The 14,259-nt window shown below is 51.0% G+C and overlaps 1 protein-coding gene across 7 annotated transcripts in view; it reads left to right on the top strand.

Annotated features, from left to right (window-relative positions):
* BCORL1 (BCL6 corepressor like 1) overlaps positions 1 to 14,259 on the top strand; it is a 61,952-nt gene that overhangs the window by 16,508 nt on the left and 31,185 nt on the right. For all 7 annotated transcript variants that reach the window (XM_034648945.1, XM_034648947.1, XM_011224129.3 and 4 more), the window contains 3 exons: positions 2,448 to 2,577; positions 7,203 to 7,293; positions 7,579 to 10,857. In XM_034648945.1, the coding sequence (XP_034504836.1) occupies positions 2,492 to 2,577; positions 7,203 to 7,293; positions 7,579 to 10,857 (3,456 nt within the window). In that variant the 5' untranslated portion in view covers positions 2,448 to 2,491. The remainder of the gene's footprint in view (positions 1 to 2,447; positions 2,578 to 7,202; positions 7,294 to 7,578; positions 10,858 to 14,259) is intronic.

Genomic DNA, 14,259 nt, shown 5'->3' on the forward strand with positions numbered 1-14,259 from the left:
GGGGAGCAGGTTTATGGGAACAGATAATGAGTTCGGTTTGAGACACATTGAGTTTGAGGGGCTCGGTGGACATCCAATTAACAGTGAGTTGCTAGCAGCTGGAAATTCTGGTCTGGGTCTAAGGAGAGAGGTCAGGGCTAGAGATACAGATTTGGGAGCCTTTGGTGCGGGAAGGGAAGAGTTGCAACTGGGGGAGCTCTGGAGCTGGAGAGAAGGAGGGGCAGGGTTCACATGCACCCCCCTCCCCCCCCCCCCCACACACACACACTGAGAGAGGTGGGGTAGGGAAGAGCCAATGAGAGCCAGACTGAGCTAGAGAGACAGAGACAGAAGGAGGGCAAGAGAGACAGAGGGAGACGGAAAGACAAGAAAAGGAGACTGAAGACTGAGGCAAGGACAAAGAGTAGAGGGGAGAGGGGCACAAGGGGAAGGAAGAAGGGAAGGAGGAGGAGGAGAGGGAAGCGAGAAGGGAGCCAGAGAGAAACGGAGAATGAGGAAAGAAAGGGAGAAAGGATCAGAGCAAGGAAGGGGAGGAAGGTGGAGGAGTGCAGACTGCACCAAGAGAGATGGGAGAGAGGGAGAAGAGAAGCAAGGAAGAGGGGAAGAGAGAGACAGCTGGGAGAATAATAGGAGGAAGAGGGATGTGAGGAGGAGTAATAGAGAGGAAAAGGAAAAAAATTTAGAGGGAAAGGGGAAGGGAAAGAGAGAGAGAGATGGAGGTAGGGAGGAAAAGAGGTAGGGGGAAGAGATGGGGGCTGGCAGAGGTGAGGAGAGACCAAGCAAGACCAGGGCTAGGGTTCTGGGGTGGGTGGAGAGAGAGAAGGCCCTAGAGAAGCAAACAGGCACTGGGTCAGGAAAGCCAAGAGAGGGGCAAATACAAAGAAAGGCATGGGCAGCAGTAAGCTGTGCTGTGGAGAGAGGGAGAGGGTGAGGACCAGGAAGAGAATGGGGGGCTGTGGCTCTGCTGTCCTGGTACTGCCTTCCTCCCTTGCACGAGCCACCTGGCCTCTGGCTCTTTCTTGATCTTAGCTTGCAGCCTCCTGCCCTGGGACCTTTGCATAGATGGTTCCCTCTACCGGGAATGCTCTTCCCCCAGATAGATACATGGCTCACCCCTTCGCTTCCTTCAGGATGTTTAAATGTTTCCTTCTCAGCAAGGCCTATGCCGATTACCCCCTTTCAAAACTGTAGCCCATTCTGCACCCCCCTGACCATCGCCATGCCCCTTCCCCTGTGTTATACCATCTTCTGTCCTCCTATAACAGGAGTCATTTAACATGTGTGTTGTCTGTCTCATCTCACGAGAATATAAGTTCCATGAAGGCAGGGATTTGGGGTCTTTTCGGTAGTTGTTGAATCCCCAGTACCTGGGACAGAGCTGGCACATAGTAGGAGCTCAATAAGTATTTGTTGGATGAGTAAGTGCCCTTGTGTTGAATATGGACAGTCTCTGAAAATTATATAAAGAATAAGCAAAACAGACCCAGGGTATGACTATATTGTGCTGATTTACTTCTTGGGAAAGTGGAGAACAACAAAAGATTCTGATCACTGGAGGGTTCTGTTCAGTTGAGCTTCGATGAAGAAGACTTTTAGCTAACTCGGGAGTTCAAGGGTCTCAAGACAAGCTCATTGGGTAAACCTCTTCTTCTTGATGCCTCATTTTCTTTAGAAGGTGAATTAGCTGTGCAGTGGTTGTCTACAGCAACAGCTGGACATTAGCTGCTGAAGGGGGTGGTAGGTCATGGGGATGACAAGACTGATAGAAAGGGACAAGGACAGCAATGTGTGGTTTGTGGTGGAACATTGTTTTTTCTTTGTTTGCTTGTTTGTGGTCAGAGTACAAGGAGTATTGCATCTGATTTTGAGGGAGTTTAAACCAGCTTAAATATGTGTGTTATATCTATATTAACTCCCAAGTCGAAATCAGAATAGGGTATTTTTGAAGGGCTCTTAAAGAAAGCATGTGCTTCCTCTGGAGAACTTAAATTGGTACGTCACTCAATACTTCAGTACCCATGGATTCGAGAGTTGATGAGAAAAAGATCCCCAGTAGTCTTTCAACGCATTGTTCATATATGGGAACACCCTCTAATTGTAGTTGGTTAGGCTAAATGTGTGTGGAAAAATATACTGTCATCTCGTTTGTCTGGAATAGATTGAATTTCCTCGAACACTCAAGTATATCTGTCTTTAAGATAATTTAAAAATCACTCTAGGTGATTAACAGCATCCTTGTCTCCATCCCAAAACCTATGAATTCCTGGAAAGTCGGTGCCCTCATCCCCATTTGGACCTTAATTTTCCATAGCAGCCTGGCTTGTGGGAGAGACTGTGTTACCATTTGGGTGCTATAATTGCCTTTATTTAAATGTTTCCCTGTTAAAGGTGGCTCAAGCAGCTGTCCCTGTTAGGAGTTTTGATTTTTTGGAGTTCTTTTTCCTTAGGGGGAGTGGCCACAGCAGGTCCTATCTGGTGGTGAGTGGCTGTCATGATCTCGACAGCACCACTCTACAGCGGCGTGCACAACTGGACCAGTTCTGACCGGATTCGCATGTGTGGCATCAACGAGGAGAGGTGAGGAGGCTGGGAAGGTGGCCATTGCTGGCCCCCAGTGAGCGGTCCCTACTCACCAGAGGGGCAGTTGCGGCAGGGCCCTGAGAGGGACCCTGGGGAAGAGGCTTCGGTTGTTTCTAATTTTCCTGGGATGGGTTGGAGCTGGGGCCGTGTGAGTGGCCTGCCCTGCCATGCTGTCCCTGTTCAGATGAAGGTGAGGAGGCCAACAAATGACCTTTTGCCAACTAACATTTGTCTACTCATTAAGAACTGTCAGACTGTGGAGTAAGGGGAAGCTCAGGCGATTGCAGTTTTTTGCTGCATCCATGTTCAGTGCTCAAGGATACGCATAAGATATTTTTGGTCCTTGATCTAAGCCTGGAAGAAAGGCAGTTTTATTATTCAGCTGTATACTGGGAACTGTTAGTGGGTATTCTGGTGATCAGCGCTTTCCTGCCTCACGAGGCTAATGACGATTCACAGTGCGATCCTTATGAAGTATCTCAGGAATATCCAACTGCTTAATGTAGTTGTCATATGGAATCGGGAGTTGGTGATGCCTGCCCAATCCGTGTGTGTTTTAAATCTTCTGTTCACCAAAATATTTGGTTGACCAAGCTCTGCCATTTACTGATCATGCCCTGTAGGAAGGACACCCAAAATGGCCTTCAGATTTTATATTTGACTCTCATGACCTTTGGCCACAGAAAGAGCTTTGTGTTGGTTGCAGTGCCTCTCTCGTTTTTAGAAAAGGCATGCTTGCTGGTGTTTAGCTGTTGTTTCAGTCCATCGACTGTTTAAATCCAAATGCGTCAGATCAGTCCCCTAGAACACGGACCGTTACAGCTTTTCCCAGGATTCAAATCCGGTGTTTCCTTGGGTGAATCTTGGAAATGTGTGTGTGGCTGTGTGTGCACATGGGGGAAGCCTGGTAATTTTGAAGGGTAAAGGAAAGTGTGTCTTTGTGGGCATCTTCTTTTTTCTTCTACTCTTAACTGGAGAAGTGTGTGCTTGTCTGAGGCTCAGGTTAGGAGAAGAGACCTTTTTATTTTTTTTTAAGCCATTAGTGACTAATAGTTTAATGTTCTCTATACTGAGGAACAAGTTAGAGATGGACAGAATTTGATTTTAGAGTATAAAAGTCAGGACTAAGGAAAATAAGACAGAATTCCTCTCAGATCTGCATGAGAAAGATATTTTCCTTTGCATGTGAGCTATGGCCTTAGACAATGACCAAGAGGCGGACTGGGGGAAGGCAGGGTGGTGGTATTGATTTGCGTAAGCATTCACTGGCAACACGGCAACAGCAACTTGTACAGGCTGTTGAGCCTTGGATGCAGAGATCTGGACTTAGAGCCTTTGACAGATCAGTGCACAAGCTGCCTTGGTTCACTGTCCATTCTAAATCCCTGCTGAGAAAGAACAGGAAGTGAGCCCCAAACCTGCCTTTTCCTCTTTATGGACCTTTTTTGGGATGTTAAATTACCAAATATGCCTAGTGGTTAAGATGACCTTTTAAGCATTGTCACTTCTGATCTCATCTCCCCTTTATTGTCGCCTTCCTCTACAGTCTAGGCCATGCTAGAGCTGCTTTCTGAAATGTGATCTCACCTTATTTAGAAACCATCTTCCTCAGCCCTTTACAACTTGTAGAACTTACACATTTTGGGTATAAAGCTGCACATGGGGGTTAACTCTTAAAATTGTTTGAGAAAACTGCCCAGCTTCATGAGATGCAGTGGAGGACTGATACAGTTGCAGGGACAGGGACAGGAGCTTTCTGCGGGCCCCAGGTGGCTGACTGTAGTCACACCTCTGGCTAACTCTCTCTGTTTTCTTGCTTGGTTCCTTTCTTCTATCCATTCATTCCTTCATCCAACCAACATTTACTAAATCCAGCAAGAGCAAACCAGCAGTCATGGGACACTGGTGGTGAGTGCTACAGAGTGGCACATAAAGGCCCTGTGGGAGTCTAGATGCAAGAATGGTAGACTTCCTGAGGGAATAAGGGAAGGCTTTCCAGACACAGTGATGTCGGAGCCGGGGCTTGAATGGGTAGGAGTTTGAGGTGAGGGTTGGTATTTCCCACACGGTATGTTTGGGAAGACCCTGGCTGGAATGAAGGGAAAGTCTGCAGGGGCTGGAATATAAGGAGCCTGATGTGTGTGGTGTGGTCAAGGCCCAATGGGCACTAAAAAAGCTCTGGTTTGACAGTGGTGCTAGCCCTTCATAATTAGGAAAACAGCCCTGAAAGGTTATCGTCATTTCTGGTTTAAGTTCAACAAAGCCTGAAGCGCAACAGTCCAGGGTCATCTCTGCTGGGAAGAAGTGGTGGGATTGATTTTCAGTCCTGATTGAAGCCTGCTTTGACCCCTGCTCCCTCCTCCCTGCCGCCTGCACCCTCCTAACCTTGCCTGGTTGACCCACTTCTCTTTGTGCACCCCTCCTGTACAAGCTATTCCTGTCCCAGGCTCCTCTCTCCATGGAGCAATTTAATGTTTGCCTAGCTTTGCACACCCCTCTCCTCAGAGAATGTGAAACGTGGCCATACGACGTTTCCCCAGAGCCTCGGGGACCGGCACTTGGGCCCGGGCATGGCTGGAGTAGCCAGGACTGCTGTTTCCACTGCCGCTGCCGCTCCCAGAGTCCCTGGGCCAGCTGGCTCTGCTGGTCTGCCTTGGAAGGCAGGTGGCTGCTTTTAGGGCGGGCTTTCTGTGTTCAGTTCAAGGTAATTTTATGTAGGGTGGGAGCCCAGCAAGGGCAGCTTGCTCCCCTCCATGTGGTCAGGAGAGGAAAGAATGGAAATAACTAACATCTCTCCCCTGCAGCCCCTCAGGTGGAATTGGCGAAGGGGGTGCAGTGCCACTCATTGCCCTTGCCACGGCCCTTCTCCCAAAACCGTTGCTGGCCAGTCTCATTGGAACATGCTTCTCCCTGGCCCAAGGCTGGGTGTAGGGCTTGCTTTTCTGGTCACCCAGGAGCCGATGTCCAAGTATGTTTTCCCTTTCCCTCAGGGCCCCCCTTCCTCCCCTTCCTCGAGACCCCTGACTGCCTCTCCAGCCTGTGCCTGTCCTTACAGTCATTTCTGTTTGTCACCAACAGTCATCGCCAGCAGTGGAACCCTCCCACTTCCACCAGCCTAGCTGCCCTGTAAAGGGAACAGATCTCTACATCCCCCCCTCCCTTGTTAGTCCCTCCTGGAGCCCTGAAACGATGGGGAGAGGCCTGCAGTGATCTTCCTTGCCTTTTTTGCTTCTCTTGGCCCAGGTACAATTTTGGAGTCCATCAGTGGTGCCCTGTTCCAGTGAGAGGGAGGAAGTTATCAGGACCCTCCCCGCTTTTGTGGGGGTTGGCTGCAGGCTCCCGGACTGTCCTAGGCTAGGGTGGCTGGTGGGGCAGATGCTGGCTTCTTCCTGGGCTGTTGTAGAGCTACAGGCGAGGAAGAGAGACAAACTCCAAGGCGGTCCACTTCCCTGGAGGCACACAGAGCATTCCCGTGTTCGCCCCCTCAGAACTGCACCACAGCGCTTCTGCTGCAGCTTTGTTCTTCTACCCAGACCTTCCACTCAGCCGCTCACCTGGGCTTTTGCCCCATCGGTGTCCTCCCTTGGGCAGACAGTGGGGGGTTTCTGCTGTATCCAAAAAACTAAACTTCTAGTGGGTGTTTATCCTCTCTCCAACTTCACCCTCCTAGTCTTTTTTTTTTCCCCTTAAGGTTCTTACAGAAAACCTGGAGAAGACTTTTTGAGTAGGTTGGGGTTCAGTTAGGTTTTTCTCCTTTGTGACCCAGCTCTCTGGCCTTGGGCCCTTCCCTTTGCAATATACCAACTTGAATTTCAGGTCCGTGGCCTTGAAGACCTCCCTTTGGGATGGGAGTGAACGTGCCGGTGCTGGGAGAACAAGGGGCGAGTGGGGAGCTTGGCAGGGCATGGGATGCAGGCAGGAGGGCAGGCGCTGGGTGGAGCTCGGTGGTACTTTAGAATAGGGGAAGAGGTACCCTGGAGGGAAAGAAGCCGTGTCCTTGAAATGCCCCTCGGCACCCAGTGACCCAGTGGCCTCGAAACAGTATCATTATATGCGCTAATAAATGTGTATCCACTCTAGGCAACCCCATCAGGTGAATAGGTGATGATTCAGATTTAGAACATGACACACAATGGAGGTGGCTATTTGTTTTAGAAAAGGATTACCCTTATGATACCTGCAGCCAGCTTCCGTTATAGACTTAAAATAAGATTGCACTTAAGAGAAGACTGGTTTGCATGCCTTTTGAGATCTTCTGTGATTCACTTCTCCCCTTTTGGCAATGCCCAGTACCTCCTGGATGGTCACCTTGACAGGTAAGCTCGGGACAAAGCAAAGGTGCCAGGCCATCTTCCACACTCCTGCTGAGAGCCCCAGAGAACAGGATACACAGCCCAAGGAGGGTAGTCTAGTCAAATTGGGCTCCTTTGCAGGAATTTGCAAAGCTGGGCTTGGAGGCTCTGGCTTCTGACTTGTCCCCCGCAGTTCCTTGTGATTTCCTCCAAGCCACCAAGGGAAGTGGTTTTATGGGAACCCAGGCAGGCAGGAAGTATTCTGCCGAAGGTAGTGGTGGCCCAAAGACTAGCCTCATGGTCCTTCTGTGGTTGTGTCTCCCATGCTAGAAGAGCACCTCTTTCTGATGAGGAGTCCACGACAGGTGACTGCCAGCGCTTTGGATCTCAGGAGTTTTGTGTCAGCAGCAGTTTTTCCAAGGTAAGAGGCCATGTGGAGCCACATGTCACCCGCCAAAGGGCGGAGCTGAACTTCCCCGGGCGATGTGCCCAGTCTGCCATCCCAAGAAGGGGGGCAGGAAGGAACAGGGTATTTCCCAGGAGTTGCTGTATGTGAGACAGAAATTGGCCAGCTGCTCTTTGCTTCTGCTGAGACCCAGTTGGTCGAGTTGCAAAGAGGACCCGCAGCCACCTCTCCCGGGCCTCGGGACACTTGCACCAAGCACAGAGAGCTAGCTAAGACGGGCACGCTGCTCTGTCGTTGCAGGTGGAGCTCACGGCAGTTGGAAGTGGCAGCAATGCCCGGGGGGCAGACCCAGATGGCAGTACAGCAGAAAAACTTGGGCACAAGTCAGAAGACAAGCCTGACGACCCCCAGCCACAAATGGACTATGCTGGGAATGTGGCAGAGGCTGAGGGCCTGTTGGTGCCGCTGAGTGGCGCAGGAGAGGGGCTCAAGCTTCCTGCTCCTGACAGCGGTGCCGCCGAGGCTGGTGACAGCAGGGCCGACTGCTCCTGGGCTCCCCTCAGCACCCAAATGAGCAAGCAGGTGGACTGCTCAGGAGCTGGGGTGAAGGCTTTGGACTCTCGGCATGGCGTGGGGGAGAAGAATACTTTCATTTTGGCAACTCTGGGAACTGGAGTCCCTGTGGAGGGAACCCTGCCTCTGGTTACCACTAACTTCAGTCCGCTGCCAGCCCCCATCTGCCCCCCTGCTCCCAGTTCGGCTTCTGTCCCCCCGTCTGTTCCGGATCCGTTCCAGGTTCCCCTTTCCGTCCCCACCCCGGTGCCCCACTCTGGGCTAGTTCCCGTCCAGGTTGCCACTTCGGTTCCGGCCCCTTCCCCTCCCTTAGCGCCGGTTCCGGCTCTGGCTCCGGCACCACCGTCGGTGCCCACACTCATCTCTGATTCGAACCCCCTTTCAGTTTCGGCCTCAGTCTTGGTGCCTGTGCCAGCTCCGGCTACCCCCTCGGGTCCCGTTCCCCTGTCAGCTCCGGCCCCTACCCCCCTCTCAGTCCCAGTTTCAGCTCCTCCCTTGGCTCTGATCCAGGCTCCTGTGCCCCCTTCAGCTCCAACCTTGGTCCTCGCGCCTGTCCCCACGCCAGTTTTGGCTCCCATGCCGGCGTCCACGCCTCCAGCGGCTCCTGCCCCTCCGTCAGTGCCGATGCCCACCCCGACTCCATCTTCTGGCCCACCCTCTACCCCCACCCTCATCCCTGCCTTTGCTCCTACGCCGGTGCCTGCACCCACCCCGGCCCCAATCTTTACTCCGGCCCCCACGCCCATGCCGGCTGCCACACCAGCTGCCATCCCCACCTCTGCACCCATCCCAGCCTCCTTTAGTTTGAGTCGAGTATGTTTTCCTGCAGCTCAGGCACCAGCTATGCAAAAAGTGCCCCTGTCCTTTCAGCCAGGGACGGTACTGACCCCAAGCCAGCCGCTGGTATATATCCCACCTCCGAGCTGTGGGCAGCCGCTCAGTGTGGCCACACTGCCAACCACCTTGGGGGTCTCCTCTACTCTTACACTGCCTGTCCTGCCTTCCTACCTTCAGGACAGGTGTCTCCCTGGTGTGCTGGCCTCCCCAGAGCTCCGGTCTTACCCATATGCATTTTCTGTGGCCCGGCCTCTGACTTCAGATTCCAAGCTGGTCTCTTTGGAGGTGAACAGGCTTCCCTGTGCATCCCCATCCAGCAGCACCAGCACCCAGCCTGCGCCCGATGGGGTCCCCGGGCCTTTGGCAGATACTTCCCTCTCTACTGCTTCTGCCAAGGTGCTTCCAACCCCACAGCCTTTGTTGCCAGCCCCCAGCGTGAGCTCGGCCCCACCACACCCCGCCAAGATGCCAAGTGGCGGCGAGCAGCAAACAGAAGGGACTTCCGTCACCTTCTCTCCCCTCAAGTCACCTCCACAGCTGGAGCGGGAGATGGCCTCTCCACCTGAGTGCAGTGAGATGCCCCTTGACCTCTCCTCCAAGTCCAACCGTCAGAAGCTTCCATTGCCGAACCAACGCAAGACGCCCCCCATGCCCGTGTTGACCCCTGTGCACACCAGCAGCAAGGCCCTCCTCTCCACGGTCTTGTCTAGGTCTCAGCGCACAACCCAGGCTGCCGGGAGCAATGTCACCTCATGCCTGGGCTCTACTTCCTCGCCCTTTGTCATCTTTCCCGAGATCGTGAGGAATGGGGACCCGAGCACCTGGGTGAAGAATTCAACTGCGCTGATCAGCACCATTCCTGGCACCTACGTGGGAGTGGCCAACCCAGTGCCTGCATCCCTGCTGCTGAACAAAGACCCTAACCTGGGCATCAACCGAGACCCCCGCCATCTCCCCAAGCAGGAGCCCATCTCCATCATCGATCAAGGAGAGCCTAAGAGCACTGGTCCCCCCTGTGGCAAGAAGGGCAGCCAGGCTGGGACTGAGGGACAGCCAAGCACAGTCAAACGTTACACCCCAGCCCGCATTGCCCCTGGGCTGCCGGGGTGCCAAACCAAGGAGCTCTCTCTGTGGAAGCCCACGGGGCCAGCAAATATTTACCCACGGTGTTCAGTCAATGGGAAACCCACCAGCACCCAGGTCCTGCCTGTTGGCTGGTCACCATACCACCAAGCGTCTCTGCTTTCCATTGGCATTTCCAGTGCCGGGCAGCTGACCCCCAGTCAGGGGGTGCCCATCAGGCCCACCAGCGTTGTTTCTGAGTTTTCTGGTGTGCCGTCTCTTGGCCCCAGCGAAGCTGTGCATGGACTTCCTGAGGGGCAGCCACGGCCTGGGGGCTCCTTTGCTCCAGAACAGGACACTGGCACCAAGAATAAAACTTGCCGGATTGCTGCCAAGCCTTATGAAGAACAAGTCAACCCTGTCCTCCTGACTCTCAGCCCTCAGACAGGGACCTTGGCACTGTCTGTGCAGCCTAGCAGTGGGGACATAAAAGTGAATCAGGGGCCCGAGGAATCAGAGAGCCACCTCTGCCCCGACAGCACTCCTAAGATAGAAGGTCCCCAGGGGGCTTGTGGCCTGAAGCTGGCAGGAGACACGAAGCCTAAAAACCAAGTGCTGGCCACCTACATGTCCCATGAGCTGGTCCTGGCCACCCCCCAGAACCTGCACAAGATGCCCGAGCTGCCTTTGCTACCTCATGACAACCGCCCCAAGGAACTCATCTTGGATGTGGTCCCGAGCAGCAAGAGGGGCTCCAGCACAGAGCTTTCACAGCTTGGAAGCCAGGTGGACCTGGGGCGGGTGAAAATGGAGAAGGTGGATGGTGATGTGGTCTTCAATTTAGCCACCTGCTTCCGGGCGGATGGCCTCCCAGCAGCTCCCCAGAGGGGCCAAGCTGAAGTTCGGAATAAGGCCGGGCAGGCTCGAGTGAAACAGGAAAGTGTAGGTGTCTTTGCTTGCAAGAACAAGTGGCAGCCAGACTCAGTGGTGACTGATGGGGTGACCGAATCTCTGCCGCCCAAGAAAATGAAATACAGCAAAGAGAAGGATGGTGAGGAGCAGCAGCCACAAGCCAAGGTCATAGCCCGGAGTTCCCATGGACCCAAGGTGAGTGCGGGGCTGAGGTCAAGGGCAGGTCCTGGACACCGGAGGTCTGCTTTATCCTGCACATGTCAGCCTCCCACGGCGGTGTTCTTGAGTAGCTCTGTGAACTAAACTGATTGGAAGGCTTGTGTAAAGTGAATAATGACCTGCTGTCCCCTTTCTAAGTTACATTGTCCATATATGGTGTTTTAGCATGAGGAGGGGCTGGCTTGTATTTTGTAGGATGTGGGAAATGATTTGGTCCCTGAGGCCAGGGAAGCCATTGTCCCAGATGAGGTTGGAAAGCGGAAGAAGGGATTGATGAGGGAAATCAATTAATAACAGGCCCTTCCCCACATAACCATTTTTCCTTTTCCTTTTCTGAGATGACTGCTGGCCTTGAGAACTTGGGATTCTCAAGGGGAGGGAAGGGACCTTTGACAGGGTTGTTCTCTGCACCACTGGGGGAGCCTGCTCAGGATATGCTTGGAGTTTTGTGGGGCCAAGGCCAATTTGGCTTCTGGGCTCAGCTGCCAGTTTCCTATCCGCCCAGTGCTTGGGGTGGCAGCTTTGTGTTTAGGCCCATTGGGAATGTGATGTGCAAGACAGGTGGGCATCTGGATCTGGGTTCTTAATGGTGGTAGGGATCTAGGCAAAAAGATGGGCCAAGAGGATTCAACTTGAATCCGGTGGTGTTCAGAGGGGATCCAGAAACCGCTGGTGATCCAAGGAGACTCTCAAAGCAGTTGAAGATAGGGCTTCTCAAAAATGTGGAGCAATTTAGGGGCACCTGACTGGTTCAGTCAGAAGAGCATGTGACTCTTGATCTTGGGGTCATGAGTTCGAGCCCTGCGTTGGATGTAGAGATTATTTAAGTAAATAAAAAACTTGTAAAAAAAATATGGAGTGATTTGAAGTTATGTTAAGAAGCCTTCAAATTGAATGTTTTTTTAAAGAATTGTATTTATTTAGTCGGTCAGGTGTCTGCTTTCCGCTCAGCTCATGATCCTAGGGTCCTGGGATTAAACCCTGCGTCGGGCTCCCTGCTTGGTGGGAGCCTGCTTCTCCCTCTCCCCGCCCCCTGCTCGTGCTCTCTCTCTGTGTCTCTGTCAAATAAATAAATAAAATCTTTTTAAAAATTTAGAAAAAGATTGTATTTATTTATTTGAGAGAGAGAGGGGTGGGGGAGAGCAAAGAGGGAGAAGCAGACTCCCCACTGTGCAGAGAGCCTGACATGGGACTCAATCCCAGGACTTCAAGATAATGACCTGAGCGGAAGACAGATGGTTTACCAACTGAGCCACCCAGCTGCCCCACCTTTTTTTTCAAACTGCTGGTTGCAATATTTTATTTCATTTTCATTTTTTAATAGTTTTATTGGAATGCAGCCATGCTCTTTTCTTTTTTAAGGTTTTTCGTTTTCAAATTGAATGTTGATATACACTAATGAACAGATTTCTAGCCAGAGTACCATGAATTTGGGTTTGTGGCAGAAGCTTTTACTCTTTTTTGGACCATAGAACATTTTGGGAACCTGTAAGACCCTGTCCATAGAAACATGACCTCAGAATTTTGCCAGTAATTTCAAGGAGTTCATGGACCCATCCCCTCCACAAAGCCTGACCATGGGCTCCAAATTAAGAACCCCAGGGATAGAGTTTGGGTGGGTTTTCTCAATGATCTCACAGCCACCTCTGTATGGCAGAGACATGCCAAGTAGGATCCTACATTTGCTTTAGTAACTGTGATTTGTCCTTGGTGGTAATAAGAATAATAATTCATGTCATTACATGTACTGTATGCTACACACACACGTAGCTTATATACTATATGCCAAGTGCTTTCTACAGACGTCATCTAACTTAATCCTTACAATAACCCTATGAGGTGAATGCTGTACGCAATTTACAGATAAGAAAATGAAGGAAACAGACTGAATGGGCACGTTACCCAAAGTTACACAGCTGCTAAATGGCAGAGTTGGAAATCAGACTCTGGTCATTGGCTCCAGAGTTCATGTCCATCTTCAGCTGTGCCACCCTCTCTTTTCCTCTCCTTACGTATAACCGTTTCGGAGGCCATTCGGCAAGTGTTTGTGGGTGGTTACTACATGCTAGTCCCTCCCAGGCAGTGAGCTACATCTTCAGGAGGGCGGGACAGCATTGTGGTGAGGATGATGCTTTCCGGAGCCACGCACAGTGCCCGAGTTTAAATCTTGGTCCTGCTTTTTCCTAACTGTGTGCTATTGGTCAAGTGACTTAATCTCACCAGCCCTCAGTTTCCTCATCTGTACAATGAGACAGTAATAGTACCTCTTTCGTAGGGCTGTGTAAAGATTAAATGAGATGATGTCATGAAGTGTCCAGAATAGGCAAATCGATTGAGACAGAAAGTACAATCATGGTTGCCTAAGGCTGGAGGTGGTAGGGACATGGGTATGGAGTTTCCATTTGGGGCAGTGAAAAAGTTCTGGAACTTGAAGATGGTTATACGACTCTGCAACTGTACTAAAAGCAATGGAATTGTAAACTTGATCAAATGAATTGTATGGTATATCTCAAAAAATGACATGTCAATAAAGCTGATGTTAATAAAAAGTAAATGAGATGATATATATGAATGCTTAGAATAGTGCCTGGCAGGTAGTAAGTGCTCAGTAAATGTTTGTGGCTGCTGGTGGTTATTGTTAGTGTTGCTAACAAAATACACATGCTCCCTGCTCTCATGGAGCTTATGTCTTGCAGGCGACCTGATGGCAGCCAGGCACTGCCCTTTACTATATTAGATGAACAGTTCACTGGGCTCACTGACAGATGCCGAGGGCAAAGAATAAAGTTACAAGATCGGGGGCCTTGCAGCAGCCCTTCGCAGCTTCCTATAGTGATTTAGCAAATGTCCATTTTTGGGGGAGAGTAAATAACTTAGATCTTTCTTTTCTTATCTTCCATTTTTCCGGAGAAAGAAACTGTTGATAAGCACAGTCAGATCAGGGCTTAATTCAAAACAGCCCCTTTCAGGGTATGGCCAAGAATCAGAATAGTTCCTGTCCCCTATACCACCTGCCCCAAGGCCTCATGGAATCCTGAAGGGCTGGCTGAATCATCAGCAAAGAGAGTTCTGCTTCATCTGGTACTTGGGTGTATTTTCTTGTCTTCTCATCCTTTGGAAAATTCTTTGGAAAACCTTTCAAAACTCTGTTAACCAGAACATTCATCTTACACAGTCACCCCATCCACCTAACTTTTTGCCTAAGTTAGAGCGTGCAAATACATTTTTACTCTCAGTGCTGCCCTTGCAGAACATACTGACAGAAATCCCTTCTGGATGTTCTGTTTTACTTGTTTTTGTCTATCTTAGGAAATAAAAGTTAATGATCTGCACTTGAAAGAGCCAGCTATAAGTGATATTCAGAAATAAATAGGACAT

The sequence above is a fragment of the Ailuropoda melanoleuca genome, chromosome X (genome assembly GCF_002007445.2).
Source record: "Ailuropoda melanoleuca isolate Jingjing chromosome X, ASM200744v2, whole genome shotgun sequence".
NCBI lineage: Eukaryota > Metazoa > Chordata > Mammalia > Carnivora > Ursidae > Ailuropoda > Ailuropoda melanoleuca.